Source organism: Rhinolophus sinicus, linkage group LG03 (assembly GCF_036562045.2).
Source record: "Rhinolophus sinicus isolate RSC01 linkage group LG03, ASM3656204v1, whole genome shotgun sequence".
NCBI lineage: Eukaryota > Metazoa > Chordata > Mammalia > Chiroptera > Rhinolophidae > Rhinolophus > Rhinolophus sinicus.
The window spans coordinates 188,528,360-188,545,165 of record NC_133753.1 but is presented as its reverse complement, the minus strand read 5'-3'; the positions used below and the strand labels follow the sequence as shown (position 1 = coordinate 188,545,165).

General features: G+C 41.2%; 1 protein-coding gene across 1 annotated transcript in view; it reads right to left on the bottom strand.

The window, feature by feature from the left end:
• Positions 1-16,806, bottom strand: part of RETREG1 (reticulophagy regulator 1) — a 114,836-nt gene that overhangs the window by 67,605 nt on the left and 30,425 nt on the right. Inside the window, exons 2-3 of the mRNA XM_019753537.2 lie at positions 13,195-13,301; positions 7,650-7,680 (exon numbers count right to left, since the gene is read on the bottom strand). Of these exons, the coding sequence (XP_019609096.2) occupies positions 7,650-7,680; positions 13,195-13,301 (138 nt within the window). The remainder of the gene's footprint in view (positions 1-7,649; positions 7,681-13,194; positions 13,302-16,806) is intronic.

The window sequence follows — 16,806 nt, the reverse complement described above, 5'->3', positions numbered from 1 at the left end:
GCACTTGCTATTCCACCCGCCTAGAAGCTCTTCTTCCAGACATGTTTCACTACCTCACTCCTTCAAGTCTCTGCTCAAAAACCTTGTTCAGGAAGGTCTTTCCTGGGCACTTCATTACACTCGACCCTCCCTGCCCTCCTTCACACTCTTAGTCCCTGCAATTGCTTTAGTTTCCCTGAAACAAGGTTCACCATCTAACGTTATCTATTATAGTACGTATTTATTTTCTGGCTGACTCACTAGAACGTCAACTACATTCTACACGAGGACACGGCTGTTTGTCTGTTGTTGCCTGCTTTCCTTCCACAAATGTCTAGAAGTTCTGGCAATAAAGACATTCAATAAATACTTGTTGAAAGGATCAATAAATGAATAAGCACATATATATATAAGCTTACAAAAAAACTGGAAGAAAATAAAATTGAAAGTGAATTTAATTTCTGGGTAATGGGGTTATGAGGGATTTGGGTTTTCACCTTTTAATAAGTTTCCAATATTTTCAGTTTTCCAAATTAGCATTATTACTTTTTAAAAAATAAATTCACATTTTAAACATTATTAGGCAAATACGACTATAACAATGTTTGGGAACTATATATATATATATAACTATATATATAACTATATATATGTGGGAACTATATAACTATATATATATATATATATATATATATAGAGAGAGAGAGAGAGAGAGAGAGAGAGAGAGAGAGAGGGAGGCTTCCAACTACCTGTGAAGTCTTAATGTATATTCAAATAATTGCAACATAAGCAGTGAAGAGAAATGTTAACTACCAGTCATTCTTCCTTCTCTGGTCATTTAAATTTACTGACGCAAGAATGCTATTAGGAAACAATTCGTATAGTGTAATTATTTTAGATATTTATAAGGGAACTACATTTTCAAATACTTAATAACTTAGGCTCTAAATCTGCAAACATGGATTAAAATGGTCAGAGCTGGAATTGTCATTTGTTATCAAGTGGCGGTTGAGACCCCAGGGGCTGCCATGGGGAATGACGATGTACACATTGTCATTTCACTTATGCAAAGATGTAGTTCTAAAATAATGGGGAAAACAGTGATTGAACTCGTGTTAAATCAGATTACTACGGAATTACATTAAATGTTCATTTATTTAATGAAAATGCTAATTTAATTTAATGAAAAGTATAATCAAGTGTAATACTGAGTGCTTTTCACCTAGGAGCCCTAGGTACGAAGTCATTTAGGGTCACCTGAGGGCTGCTGTCCCGAGGGAGCCAGACCCCTGGGATTTTGCCCATGTTTTGACTTGATAAATCTGCTTGAATATAAGGAGCATGTGTTACTCATGAAAGGAATACGCAGCCAGGAACGGGTCTAACAATTCACAGCTCTTGTCAGCGAAGCCAGTGGGTGATGAAATGCATTTCCACTTTCATTTTATTTTTAATGCCTCAAGAAATTTATCAGTTACTGTCAGGAAGATCCACGTCAATCGCATGGAGGGCTTGTCCCCTGAACGCAAAACCCAGGCATGTACTTTAGTTTGACAGACACCTGAGAGAAAAGAATGGCCCTTAAATGTCTAGCATAAGGCATTTTTAAAAACTCATGAATAATCTTTTCCATAGGTACACACCGATGGTGAGGAAGAAAGCAGAATTCTCCACACCACTGTCCTCCAAAACAGCTTTAAAAACTGCTTATCGTCTGCAAATGGGGTAATTTTCAAAGTACCATTTTTAAAAAATGAACACAACAGAATGGAATCCGGATGAAGAACTTTGAGGAACTTTCAGACCCTTCTCAGTAGCTCTGGCTAAGAGCTATCTATCCGTCAATGAATGGATCCGCTCTTTCCTGCAAGAGGAAGAAAAGGGCTTTCTCTCCATTGTGAAACACATACTACAGAATTGTGCTCATTTATTATTTTTTTAAAGGGAATAAAAGGCCTATTTGGATTTTTATTTTGGCAGGGTAGAGACTTTAAAAGTGGTGCTTAGCTCCCAGGCTACCCCAGACTTCTGTTGCCAAACACTTACCCAAGCACATAGATATGCTTATGCTACAATCCAGCATATTCTGAATTTAAGTGAATTTTTCTTTCCCTGAGGAAAATAATTTTTTTCCTCATTTAATGCAACCTAATGTATCCTTTATAGCAAGGGTTTCTTTTAAAACTCATGGAGATGTGTGGGTCCCCGTCTATAGTTCTAATTGCAATTAAACTAAAAAATGCAGCTTTCAAATAGTATGCCTTATTAGAAAGGTACAAAGCAGAAAAGTTACAAAATACAGGTTATAAACACATTAAAAAATTCTAAAACTGTAAAATCCAGTAGTGTCAATGCACGAGTCAGAATTATTGCTGCGCCAAAACAACAAAGACAGCGACTCTTAAGCTACCATATTAAAAAGAAACAACAGGCCCAAAATGGAGTCACTGGTGTTAAGCTCATGTCTCCAAACCAATATTTAGTACATGTCCTAACTGCAGTTTCAACCTTCCCCAGGAATGTAATCTTAACTGGTCAGCCTAGAATTTTCTGGTGAGCACCAATGAGATCATCTGCCACATGGGCCCTTGCTTTCCATCCCCCAAAGGAAGATGAGGTAATAGCTTTCCTTATTCCTTCGCCCTTCTGCCTATAAAAGCCTCCCAATTTGTACAACTCCTTAGAGCTCCTTTCTGTTTACTGGATGAGATGCTGCCCAATTCATGAAATGGTCAATAAAGCCAATAAGATCTTTAAGATGTACCAGGTTGAATTTTTGTTGTTTAACACATGTGACTATTTAATGCTTTTTACTTGGTAATTCACCCTGTCTATGCAATTTTGATGAGTAATGATGATTCATAAATACAGAACACACAGTTTACACACTAAAGTCTATTCCTCTGAGGAGACAGTTTGGCAAATGCTAGATGACTTTTCACTTTTAACAGAGACATAATATTGTGCTCAAGGATTTAATTAGACATCTCTTACTTAAATGCCCCAACTCGCTCTGAGCATATGAGCCGGGGCAAGCTCAGAACTTGGGTTTTACAACCAGAGATTCTTGGCTCCTCTTCCAGGGGGTTGGGTTAGGGGGGAGAACCAGCTAGAATGCTTTGGTAGCTATGTGGACACTGACAGGACAAAGGGCATTTCATCCCATGAAGTGGGACCACACAACTGCTTCTCCTGAGAGCAGGTGAGAGAGAGTCAGGCTAATGGGAGCCATCCTGCAATGTGACCAAGCTAGAGGTAAAGAGCTCACAACTGCTAATCCGTGCTAGCTCTACAAAGACTGACTGTGAACTCTGCTGCGCTTGAGGTAAGGCAACTAGAGCTGATGCCCCTTACACCACTGAAAAGCCACCTCCACTTCCTGTAAAGGATACTCTGCAAGAGGCAAGAAGTCTGTTAGAAAGTCCCAGAGCCCACAGCCATAATATTCAAAATCATTACTTGCCATGAAAAATACCTGTATTTTCTGTAATTTGGCACTGAACAATGAAACAAGATTTACGATGAGAACAGCTCCTTAATCTGGGTTATAATGTATAAAACTATTAAAGAACTAGGTAAAAATTTTTTTTGAATTATTGATATGTGTGTAAGTAAAGTCACTTCTTTCTAATTTACACTTACTTAGAAAAACTTGGCCTAACTGAAAACAATTTTGTGTTTAAAAGATATTGAGCACAGTTTTTCCTTTGTTAACTGAGGATTTTATTCAGTCAGCGGCCGCAGTCACATGCAGAAATAAAAAGCTTAACATTATACTATGTATGGATCAAGTTTCATTTCAATACTAGGAACAAGTAGTCATAAAAGACGTTAATTTGGTTAGGTTGACAGACAGCTCTGTATAAATCCTGTTCACAGATCGTAGAGTTAGTGCTTGTTGTTTATTAAAAAATGGGTCAAGCATGAGCCCTTCTCGGAATTTCCTCACTGAGAATCACGTTTACACGGAATTAATTTTCCAGGTACAAAAATCAATATGTGAATAACATCTGATTAAAATTGATTCAATCTTTATTGTTGACGACGATATTGGAAATTAGACGCTGGCTCTACCGTTATGTACTATCCTAAGGTTAACACATCCTTCTCGTTACGTAATTACCATTTTGTTGTTGTGGTACATTTAAAATGTACTCCATTAGCAACTTTCAAGTATATAATACAGTGGTAACTACAGTCCCACACTGTATACATTAGCTCCCCAGAACTCATTCCCCTTGTAACAAAATTTGTATCCCTTCGACCAACATCTCCCCATTTCCCCACCCCGCAGCCCCTCACAACTACCAATCGACTCTGTTTTTGAGTTCAGCTTTTAGATTCCATATATAAGTGCGATCACACAGTATTTGGCTTTCTCTGTCTGACTTATTTCACGTAGCACAATGCCCTCAAGGTCCATCCATGCTCTCACCAATGGCAGAATTTCCTTATTTTGTAAGGGCTGAATAAATATTCTGTTGTGAATATATACCAATTTTATTTATCCATTTCATCTGCCAACAGACACGTAAGTTGTTTCCATGTTTTGGCTATTGTGAATAATGCTCCAATGAACATGGGGGTGCAGACATCTCGTGAAGATCCTGTTTTCATTTTCTTTGCATGTATACCCAGAACTGGCAATGCAGGATCATAGGGTAGTTCCACTTTAATTTTTTGAGGAACCTCCATACTGTTTCCCATAGTGCCTGAACCATTTTACATTTCCACCGGCAGGGCAGAGGGTTCCCTTTTTGAGGAGCTCCTTTTTAATTTAAAAGCTTTACAATGGCTTTACGAAGAGAGAATGGTTCGTTATTTGCTTCCTTTCTAACAGTGAACTTATGATCCTTAAATGAACCAAGTAAAGTCCCATGAAAAGAAGGCCTGGCTCATTCTGAGACTGAACACAAACTACTAGCCAATGCAGAGAGAGGAAAATCTAACCCTGGTTTGCTAAGCCGGGAACCCCAGCTGTGCAGGGCAAGGTGGTGATGGATGCTGATTTCTAACTACTGCCAAGTGAGGCGCGAGGCTTCTAAGCTCAGCACCTGAGACCGTGGAAGGGAAAGATCCTGACCCACGTGGCTCCCAGGAGCAAGACAGCATCTCTCTCTGCCTCCAAGGATCCTCTTATCCATCACTGTATTTTACCCTTAAAGTGGTTTTAAATTTTTCAATGTTAAAAACACAAGCACTATCCATACTAGATGTCAAGAATCACTGCAAACAATGTACCAAATCTTCAAAATAATTCACGGAAAAAATATTTTAATTTCACATCTTCAGTGTGAGGCACAGAGAAGAGAATGGCACTGCACAATGGAAACTGCAGTGAAAAAATATTGGATAGTATCCCTTCTAGAGTAAAGTACATCACGTTGAAAGAGGCACTGGCCAAACAAGGACATAAATGGATGACAGAATGAAAGAATACTGATGATTCTGACTCTGATCCCACCTCTGATCACCAATTATAATTGTGGTACCGATTCCAATGTGTGAAGCTGTTCTTTCCCCCAGACCCACCAAAGCGAGTCTCAGACTCCAACTGGGTGTCCTACAATTCAACTCAACTCTGACCCTCTCTACCTGGAGACTGAGTCAGGTTCCCACAAGTCAAGAGCTCAGTTCTACAACCCCGCCCCCGCCCCTGCAGATGCCAATCACAAGTGCAGGTTATCACCTGTACTTCTGACCAACCAGCTATCGATTGTAGGTTCCCACGACCCCATCTCTCTGGGTTCGATTAATTTCCCAGAGCAGCTCACAGAACTCGGAGAAACATTTTACTGCCTGGATTACCTGTTTATTATAGAAGAATATGATTCAGAAACAGTCAGACGGAAGAGATACATAGGACAAGATTTAGGGAACACCTTGGGGAATACTCTCCCCAAATCTCCACATGTTCACCCACCCAGAAGCCTCCCAAACCCTGTCCTTTAGGGATTTTTGGAAACTTCATTTCACAGGCATGGTTGATTCAGTCACTGGCCATTGGTGACTGATTTGACCTCCAGCCTCTCTCCCCTCCCAGAGGTCAGGGGATGGAACTGAAAGTTCTAGCCTCCTAATGACATCCTTAGCTCCACTGGCAACCTGTGCCCATCCGTGGTGCTTTCCAAAAGTCACCTCGTTAACATAACATAAGACAGCTTTATCCCTTTCATCATACAGGAAAACCCAATGGTTTTAGGGTTTTAGGAGGTCTGAGCCAGAAACGAGACGGAGACCAAATACATATTTCTTATTACAAATCACAAGATCACAAACACAAATCTCTCATATTACATCATAGACTTTTTAGGACTGGGAGGGATATTCAAAATGGTTCTCTCTCTTACTTTCTCATTCAGCAGATGAGAAAATTTGAGGTCGAGAGAGACATGAACTTGGCAAGACCACTAACTGGAGGGGTTGTTGAAATTAGGACAGAGGATTAGTTGCACCTGAATATACATGTAGGTGATTCTGAAGTGAATGAGACCTTTGCCAAAAAAGGTTATTTCCATTATCATGCCCTTCCCCAAGCACTAAAATGTTACAAATCTAAAAAAAAAAGAAGAAAACAGAAAAGCCATATTATAAGGAGCCACTCACTCCTTGACCAAACTCAATATGAGCAAAGTGAGTTCATTGGTCCTGCTGTGCTTGCTAATATTTTCTCCAAATGATTATCAAACACTGAAAACAGCTTCGATAATAAGTGCGAAATTCTCAAAAGCGAGCAGAAGGGTTATAAAATTACCCTTTACACCTGAAATAAGCATTATTTCCAAGAGCACAGCTTTTAAAGTTACATTACACAAAATACCAAGTTATGTTTTTCTCCCCATGGGATTTTAATGGCATTGTTTTGTCCTACTTTTTGTGCATTCATTTCATGCTGTCCACTTTGATATAAATCGAGCACCCCAACCACCTCTCTTTAAGAATATTTTTAAGGCAGAATTTAAAAAAAATAAGTAAGTACCTATAAAATTCATTTTACTAGGCTATTAATCCTTATGCTTTCCTCATTTCTCCACTTCTCATATGCACAGTTGGTGAAGTGCATTATGTTCCCCTCATCACCTGCCCTTGCTCTTTTCTCTCCCACTTGCAAACAGCACTTTACTTCAGGATGGGTGACGCCAAACAAAAAGGGAAACGACTTGCCTCTGGCTGGGCAAGGAGTCAAGAGGTTGGCCGACATTTGCTGCATCTGCACCCCCAAGAGCTTCGCACCTGCGCCTCCCACCCCAAAGTCCTACAACTGACAGCACGTTAACCTCCAGGAATGTTCCAGCAGAATCCCACGCTTGTGTTGCCCTGTTCTTCTCCCATTGCAGCAGTGCCGTTCCCACCCCAAAATGAATCCTGAGAGGAAATCCCCAGTGAAAACGCCTCCTCCCTTCACTTCCAGTCCACACACTGTGGGTGTCACAATATATCAACGTTGCTCAATATTATAGCAAGATATGAACTATTCCTTAGAACGAGGCTTATCTTGACCCTTGCCCTCAGTTCAATTGAATTTTCTTGTATTTTTCCTATTCTTGTACATCACTATAGGACTGAGGTCCCTGTCACTAAAATATTATTTCAGAGACCCATCTTGGCAGCTCCGTCACCTCCCCCACCCGGCCTTCCATGAGCCACAACACTGAGACGAAGGTCCCTACCTTTCACTGAGGCTCCTCCACAACTGCGCACCTGCAACAAGGAAAGTAAAACGTGAAACTTAACCAAGGTATTGTTCTGTGGAGGCATTTCTCAACTTAGAAATACTCCGACCTATTTAACATGCAATGCTTAAATCTTTAAACTCTAGAAACCATCCAATCACACAGCGTATACCTTCGATACCATAACTAATTCAGGCAACTAGTCCACAAATATTTATCGAGATCCTACAACATGCAAATCACTTGACTAGGTACCATGGGGGATGGAACATTGTAGAACACAGGGACCTGGCCTGGGGACTAGACTTCCCAGTGGGGCAGGCAAAACCTGCACGCAAGTAGACATGAACCAACGTAGGGGGTGTAGAAACTATACAAGCAGCACAAACCATGCGAGTTTAGGGAAGACAGAAAATGTGGCTGCTCAAGAAAACAACAATAACAGGTGGCATGAAAGTGAGCTGTGACGTGGTATTGACAAAAGGGGACGGACGGCATCTTACTTGAGAAAGAAGATTTTTACCTATGAGTATTTATTCTTTAGGTATTTAGAGCTTATATCTAGGCTCAAATGAAATCAACAGAAAAAATATATATACGTAGATCTCATTTGCTTTCTTTTTTTAAAACATGGATGGAAATACATATTTTCTTTCTTTTTTACATTTTTTTATTGGGGAACAGTGTGTTTCTCCAGGGTCCATCAGCTCCAAGTCGTTGTCCTTCAATCTAGTTGTGGAGGGTGCAGCTCAGCTCCAAGTCCAGTTGCCGTTTTCAATCTTTAGTTACAGGGGGTGCAGCCCACCATCCCATGTGGGAATTGAACCAGTAACCCTGCTGTTCAGAGCTCGCGCTGTAACCAACTGAGCCATCGGCCGCCCCTCATTTGCTTTAATTCTCCAGTAACTGTCTTCATTGGACTATGTCTTAACATTACACTCCCAGTTACCAGCTCTAACAAAGTCCAATATAAGAAATGGCCTTGAGGTGGTGTCTGCATTTTCCATCAAACAAATGCCACAGATGCTGTCTCTTTTGTTCTTCAGTATCTCTTATCAAAGCTCTATGTCCTCAATTCTTCTTAAAACTTAGTCGCAGGGAAAAGTTTCTCAGAATGGCTCATATCCTTTCCTCGGATGATTAGAACTGTGCGGTTGGTGCTGTTTCCCCTTCTGCCTTGACTGCCAGTCAGCTCAGGGGTAAAGCTGGTGCTCAGTCACGGTCACCACGTCAGACTGACTCCTGCTCTCCTGCTAGACCTCTCGTAAGCAGCCTTAGTTTCTATATTCTGCCTCCATTTTGTAAGCTGCCTCCCACATTTTGCAGTCAGATGGCATATCAAAACAAAGAAAATGAACAACACAAAAGACTCCAAGGAATGATGAACACTCGTGAGGTCTCAACTAACGCTGGAAAGTTGGACGGACTAAATTCTAGAGGCACCAACTCACCTTGTCATATGACATTTCTCTGACAACAGTGGAGCCAAGAGTGGAGAAAGTGGTTAACAGTGAGGCCTGTTTGCGTGTTCGTTTTGTGATTAAAAACTGGAAAGAATGAGTGTGGCTGCTGGCAATGGGACAGGGACCTTTCGAAGGGTAAGGACAGCATCACCGCAGTCGCTAAGCGCAGGCCAGGTAGGGGCTGCCCAGGGCCGAGGGACAGTGCAATGGCAAGAGGCGGAGCAGGGAGACACCTGAACTGGGGATGAAGAGCTGGTTTAACAGGAGCACAGGGTGGCAGCCTGGCCAGAGGGTCCACTGAGGACTGACTTTCAGCCTCTGTAAGGGTTGGAGGTCAAAGGCTAAGGTCAAAGACGAAGCCGCATGAAGAGGTGACAGAATCTGGACTGATGTACAAATCATCAGGGTGTAAGTCAGAACGACAGAGAAGGGACTGTTCACAAGCCACGGTGGCTCCATGTTCAACAGCAGCCAGAACGTGGCACAAATACATGGTGTGGCTTTCACAGGGGAAAGGGTGGGATGAGACAGGGGTTGCAAATGGGGGAGCCTGCTGAGCCTGCCTGCCTCCCACTGCCCAGGGCAGTAGTTGAAGAGCATCTTAAAGAGAGCTGGGGCGGGAACCTAGTTCTTCTGCAATGAGAGAGAAGCAGGAGGAGGTTAGGGCAGAGTCTACGGCTGCAGGAGGCTTTCCCACACTGCAGAAGAGTCCTCCAGAGCCCAGACGCAGGGGTTAAAGCAGGAACTACACCCTCAAAGTAAACAACAGCAAGAGTGAGAGAGAAACCCACCGCGGCTAGCTAGAGGGTGCTCGTGCTGGAGACCTGGGTTCCTGGAGCTTTCGCACAGATTAACTCACAAGGAGGAGCTCCATACTTTCACTCACCTATTTCATATGAAGCATCTAAGACGGTATTAGAGATAATAATGGAAGGGAAGGACAGATACAATTAAGTACTTAACAATAGAAGCTTAATGTCTTTTCCCAAAAACGTTGTGGGAGGAGGGGAAGTCGAGCGATGGAAGGAGATCCTCCTTTCCTTGTAATTGGTGCTATAAGCCAGGGTAGCTAATGAGAGTGTCTGGCAGTTCTGGTTGAAGCCATGGCATTACCATAATGGCATCTGGATCTAATTTGAGGCCGATTCTGGGCCTCTGAAACACCAATTCATCACAGCCGGGCCCTGGGGCTGCAAGGCCTGTCAAGTTGGGCTCCCGCCAACTATTTACAGGCCTCAAATGAGTCTTTGTCCTAGAAGACTGCTTAAGGGGACGAAGCAGGCAGCAGTGTTTCTTCAGCCATAGACTGAGGAGCGCTAGGAAAGCGTTAATCCCGTTTCTCCCTCCACCCTCACCCCCCTTCTCTTTTTACGCAGCAGTAAATGCTGTATTCAGAGCAATGTCACCCGGGGAAAACCCTGACAGAAACACTGGCCTGTGATAAATGTCTACCCCACGGGATGGAGCGTGAGCGCTCCACTTGGGCAGAGAGACCGGGGTGCGTGTGGACCCCACTGGAAGCCTGGCACCTACAACAGGCCCTGGCACACAAAGGCGCTCACAGACTTACTGACGAGGGCTCAAACCCCATGTGGTTCCGGTTATGTGTCAGAGTTAAACAGACTGTTACTGTGCCTGGAGAACTGCTATTTTACACTCTTATTCGACCCTCACACAGCCGTGTGGTAGGTGTTGGATTTTCCCATTTCACAGGACAAAGAGGTTCAGATTGTGTAGGATGCTGAACAGTGGCTCCCAAAGGCATCAGCTCTTAATCCCTGGAACCTGTAAAATGTTACTTTGCATTGAAAAGGGATTTACCCGAAGCAATTAAGCTAAGAACCATAGGTTTATTCTGCATCACCCAGATGGACCCCAAATGCAATCACAAGTGTCCTCGTAAGAGGAAGGCAGAGGGAGACCAGACACAGACAGGAAGAGGAGAAGGTAATGTGACCGTGAAGGCAGGGACCAAAGTGTGACACAGCCATAAGCCAAGGACGCCATCAACTGCCAGCTGGAAAAAGAAGGGAGTAGAACCTTCCCTAGAGGAGAATACAGCCCCGACAACACCTTGACTTTGGCCCAGGAACACTGATTTTGTACTCTTGGCCTCCAGAACTGTGAGAGAAGAAATTTCTGTTGTTTTGAGCCACCAAGTTTAATAGCAGCCACAGGAAACTAATACCGTCTACGAAGGCTCAGAAATGAAGTGAAGGAGCTCAAGAACCAGACCCTTTAGGCTCGTATTCTTCCAACTCTAGCACCTTAATTTTTTAGAGGACTGAGTCTTTGCAATGCAGATGTTTCCAGCAATTGGTGAATATGAAAGTTCTATATTTGCAAGAACATTAAGCCAATAAGTCAGTGCTGCAAACAATCTCTGTGTAAGGGACCAAGCGTGAGAAAAGGATAGTTATGAAATCTTTCAATTTCATCCTCGGCCTTCCACATTTGTCTGTTCCTTGTAACTTGTCCTGGAACCAAGTTTGTTACACCACTGAAAAGATTGAGACGCTCAGCTTGCTCTGTGAGTCAATTTCCTTCACTGAGCTAAAATGACTGGGTATAAAACTTGTAAGAGGCTATTTCTTCTAAGATTTCCTTGAGGGAGGTCCTGGAGGGTGAAAATGTTACAAAGTTGATTCAAGGAAAACAGGCTGTGTAAGTTATGAATCAAGGTACAAACATGAGAACCACCAGGCATTGATGTGGCCGACCCTATACAACATCCTATAGCACTGGAATGGTCCACCTCTGTGTGGCCTTAACACATCTCACATAAACAGAGAGTATCAGGGAAAGTGCCTGCGAGGGTGAAAAGTCGGGGAGTCTGTTCTCTGAAACACAAAAGGGGGACAGAGAGGCAGAGAGGAGAAGAGAGGGAGACGAGGAAGAACACGTGCAAGAATATAATCTTAATCTACAGATTTGTGAAAAGAGGTAACTGGACAAAAACAAATTTGTTCACCTTCCCAAAACACTAGAATGAAGGAATTACCTTCAAATCTTAAGACACACCAATGTAAAACTACACACAAACATATATTTTTTAAAAAGATAGTTAACATATGATTTAATTTAGAACTACAAAGACTTAAAATATACACTGGATTTAATCTCACCATAAAACATCATGATGGTAAATCATAACAGCTTTTATCCCTGGTCTGAGTTGGGATTTGGGAGGAGATGAGTGCCCCCCACCAAGGCCTCGGTGGCCCTGCCAGGGCTCGAACTCTGGATAGGTCTTATGTGCACGGATCCTTATGGACCCCAACCAAAATTATCCCTCCATTTGGGTTTACGTTTAGTGAAATCAAATGCCTCATTGTAACCTTCTCTTAGCTATTTTTAATCAAATCAATCATACCACATTTAGGTTCATGGGGCTCAATGTTCCAAGGACGGCTTTTTTCCCATTTACAAAACTAGCTCCAAGCCTGGTAGAAGAGGCCCCTCCGACTATGGAAAAAGTTGACTCAGATTTATAATACAGACAAATTAGTCAGAAAATACTTCAACAAAATTTTTTAAATAATTCAAGTTCTCACTTTTAAACTTAATGTTTAAAATTAATTCATTTTTCATCACCAACTAATTAAAAAAAAATGTAACCATTACTTAATTGTCCTTAAGCCCTGAATTATATTTGTCCACTGAGGGAGGAAAAAAATTATATAAACTAGTCCATTTTCCAATGGCCCAGTTTTGTCATGTGGCATGTACTAAATATTTAACTGTTACCCTCATTGCAGCCTACTTAAGTATCAAAATGGTATTTAAAAATAACAGCACTTAGATCCAAAAGAGAAACCAACATATACAACCCTTTGGCCCAAGAGCAGCAGCTATGACTAGGGACAACATCAGTTAAATAAATAAGAAATATTAAATAGATTTAATATTTTTAATAAGTAAACATGTAATCAACATTAAAAATAGCAGTCAATGCCTGTATCATCTGGCTTTTTGCTCGTTTTCAAAAGACTATTTTGGTGAATGTGCCTACACAAAGACTGGACATTCAGGGTCTAGAAAATTAAATACCATAAAAAATGAATTCTGATTTTTCTTACCTCTCGTTCTAGACAAAACCATATCCTTTATTATTTGCATAATAACACGCCCAAGTATCATGATGGAAATCAGGTGATACACTCTCCATGGAGTCAGTGCAAGGAACCTATCACAGTAAAAACAGACAAATTGTTATTTCGGTTTCAGAATTTTCATCTTTTTTTTTTCCAAATTAGGTTGTTTCTGCCACAGGAAATAAAAAATACATTCAACAATGATTTCACTTTTCAAAAGCCCAATGTGACCACATGAAAGTTATTTAATAGGCATCAAAGTCAGCAAAATAAAAATGCTTGTACCATGTGTATTTTTGTGCTAGGTTTTCTGTTCTAAACCCTAATTTGGACAGAGGATCTGCTGGCCTGGGTATGGCCCAAATATTGCTCTGCTAACAGATGGAGAATGGAATTGACCTGAAACAGAATTATGATGGGCTAAAAAGGCAGAGCTGCAGGGTTTTCTAATACGCACAGCAGAGCTACCGTAGATGCCCTATACTTGGCTCTCCTCTGGTTTTTTTTCCTCTATGCCATATTCATTTCTTTAACTGCTACCCCCTACCCACCAATTTCTTAAAAAAAAAAATAGCAGTTATTAAGGATCCAATTTTCTAACAAGCTTTCTCTTTAAGATCACTACCCTTTTGTGTATCTGCCCACCTCCTCTCCAGAGGAAAACAAAGAATCCTTTATCATGAGGCACACAAACCCTACAGTACTTTTTTTTTTTAATTGGACTTATAAAGAAATGGAAAGTCACAAGGAACTCTGAGGCTTCATATAGAGGTCAAAGCCCATTTTACACAAGTTAATTGACTAAGTTGCCAATTAATATTAACTTTGATGTAATCATAACGCATAGAAAAATTAACTTAACAAATGTCATTCAATGCTAACTGCAAGGCACTGTAGAGAATATAGTGAATTCAAAAACACATGAATACTGCTTTCTAGAAACTTACTTCCCCATCAGAGAGACTAACACAGACTGAGCTAACAAAACCCAAGGCAATGAGTCTTAGGTGCTATAATAGAACATGAGCAAAGAGTACAAGGAAGCAAAGAGAAGTGGCTTAACTACGTTAGGGGAAAATTTACAGAAGTGGCATATGAACTTGGTCTGGGAGGATGGATGCAATTCAGAGGAAAACAGAGGCTGCTCCCATTGGAGGATACAACATGAACAGAAGATCAGAGTCAGGGAAGGCTGACATGTGCCTGGGGCATGCCAAGTGTTCTGAAGTGGCCCCAGCAGGAGGAGACAGATAAAGGAGAGTGCTGGGAGACTGGCAAAGAGAGAAGAGACTGAGGAAACAGGCTGGGGGCAGACACTGTGCAGGCTCTGAATGATAAACTAGGGCATTTGTCTTAATGATACCAGCAATAGAGAAAAAGCCAAAGGTATAGGACAGGAAAATGAAATGCTGAGTGATTTAGGAAAATGCCTTGAGGCTGCAGAGAGGACGAGGTGGGATAGACAAGAAGCATGGAGTCCAGGACATTTACCAGAAGGTCATGCAATGTGTTTGGTAAGAAATGGGCAACATGAGCTACTGGTGAAGTTGTGTGTAAAGCCTTCTACCAGAAGGTGGGCAGCCCAAGTTTCCAGTTTGGTTCTAATGTTAACTGTGTATGACATAAGTTAAATGAATAAAATGAGTAAAATGAGTGGGTAGAACAGTGGGCTTCTTAAATATTGGTCTGCAACTGCCACCAGGTTGACTGCTTGGAAAGCATGTTAAAATACAGATTCCCAGACCCCAGGGTCCTCCTCTTGGTCTTCTAAAACAGGTAGTCTAATTACTAGTATTTAAATTCAATAAATATGTATTTATGGATTGCCTACACTGAGCCAGGCACAGCGCTACCAAAAGGGAATTAATGGTGAACAAGAAGCACAGAGGGAAGGAACAGACATTAAAAAACAAAACAAAACATAATGCCAATATTCATGACTTTGGTAACAATTTTTCCTCCACTATCCAACCACTGCTTACTCTATTTTTTGAGTTCCCATGTTTGTTTTAATCAAGATTTTTTTTTTTTTTTGTGTGTTTATTTTCTTTTTGGCCTACTGCCTCCCTATCGATTTATGATTAATTCTTGCTATCATCTGCGTGCCAGGCTCACTTGGTATTCCTCACCTCACAATTCCAAAAATTTTCATGGTGACCCACAGTAAGAAACTCATTTACATCTAAATATATACAAATAAAACCAAAATTTTAAAAAATAATATTTATCCTCACAATCTGTGATGCCTTCTGGTACTTTCCATTCAGCGCTATTTTATTTTTAAATGCTGACTGTGACTCACTAAAGTGACTCAGGATCCACACACGAGTTGTCACTCACAGTTTGACTCACACTGCATCAGAGGGAATCTGCACGTTAGCTTAGTGTGTTTTGGCCTTCTTTGCAGAATCAGGCAAAGCCCTAGGAGAGAGAGAAAGTTCCCTCAAGTGTAAAGTTCCTTAGAGCTAGCCAGGAAGAAGTCATTTAAATATGAAGAAAGAGAGAGAAGAGAGAGAGAGAGAGAGAGAGAGAGAGAGAGAGAGAGAGAGAGAGAGAGAGAGAGAGAAAGAAAGAGCAAGCAAGAAAGAAAGAAAGGGGCAAAACCAACTGAAACAGTGAATCTCATTAGTTACTCTTTTAGTGGAAGTTGCAATCTTCCAGGAATAGAAAAATTAGGTAATGACAGGACTTCACCCCAGAGCCAGGCTTCCAGAAAACCTCATTTGAAGACCACTGCCATAGCAACTCGAAAGAGCACTGAAGATGATGCCCCCATGTATCCTGGCATGTTGGCCAAGGGACTCAATAATTACTACGAATCCTCAGCCCCATGAGAAAGCCACCCAACAACTGCCTGGGGAAGGGGCGGTAATGCCAAAATTGCATGGGGTCACATGACGGTTTCTTTGGTAGGTTAGCGTCTTTGAACCCCCAAAATTAAGTACAGACATGTTTCGAGAAATGAATCCCTAATATTAATAATTTGGATCTAGAAAAACCTGCACATTTGGTGTTTTAATTATTTACACTATCTAAGATGATTCACAGCTCATGGCTCCAATTTAAAATATGTAGTTGTATAATTCAGAATTGTGATTTGAAATTAAAATCTTAGGCACACTTTGAGTTGAATTCATTTTATAGAAGTTGCCCGATACTTGGGAGGGCTTGGGTTGTTAGATGTCATTTTTCTAAGCTTCTACTTTGGTAAATTTCAAACACATACAAAAAGGGAGGCTAAGGTAAAATAAACCCAGCCTCCACAATTGTCCATTCACAGCCAATCTGGTTTTATCTATATTCCCGCACACTAAGCTCTACCCCTCATCCCCCACCCCCCACCCCGAGATTATCTGAAGCAAATCCAAAATATCATATAATTTGCAAATATTGCCATTTAACTTTCAAAAAAGGACTTTATAACCTAAAAACAATACTATCATGCCTTAAAAATTGTTTTAATTCCTTAATGTCATCAGATATTCTGTCAGCATTCCCATTTTCCCAATCATCTTTTGCACACACATGCACACACGCACACACATGTACACACACACTAAACGGATGAAACAGGATTTTAAAAAGTCATACAATGAA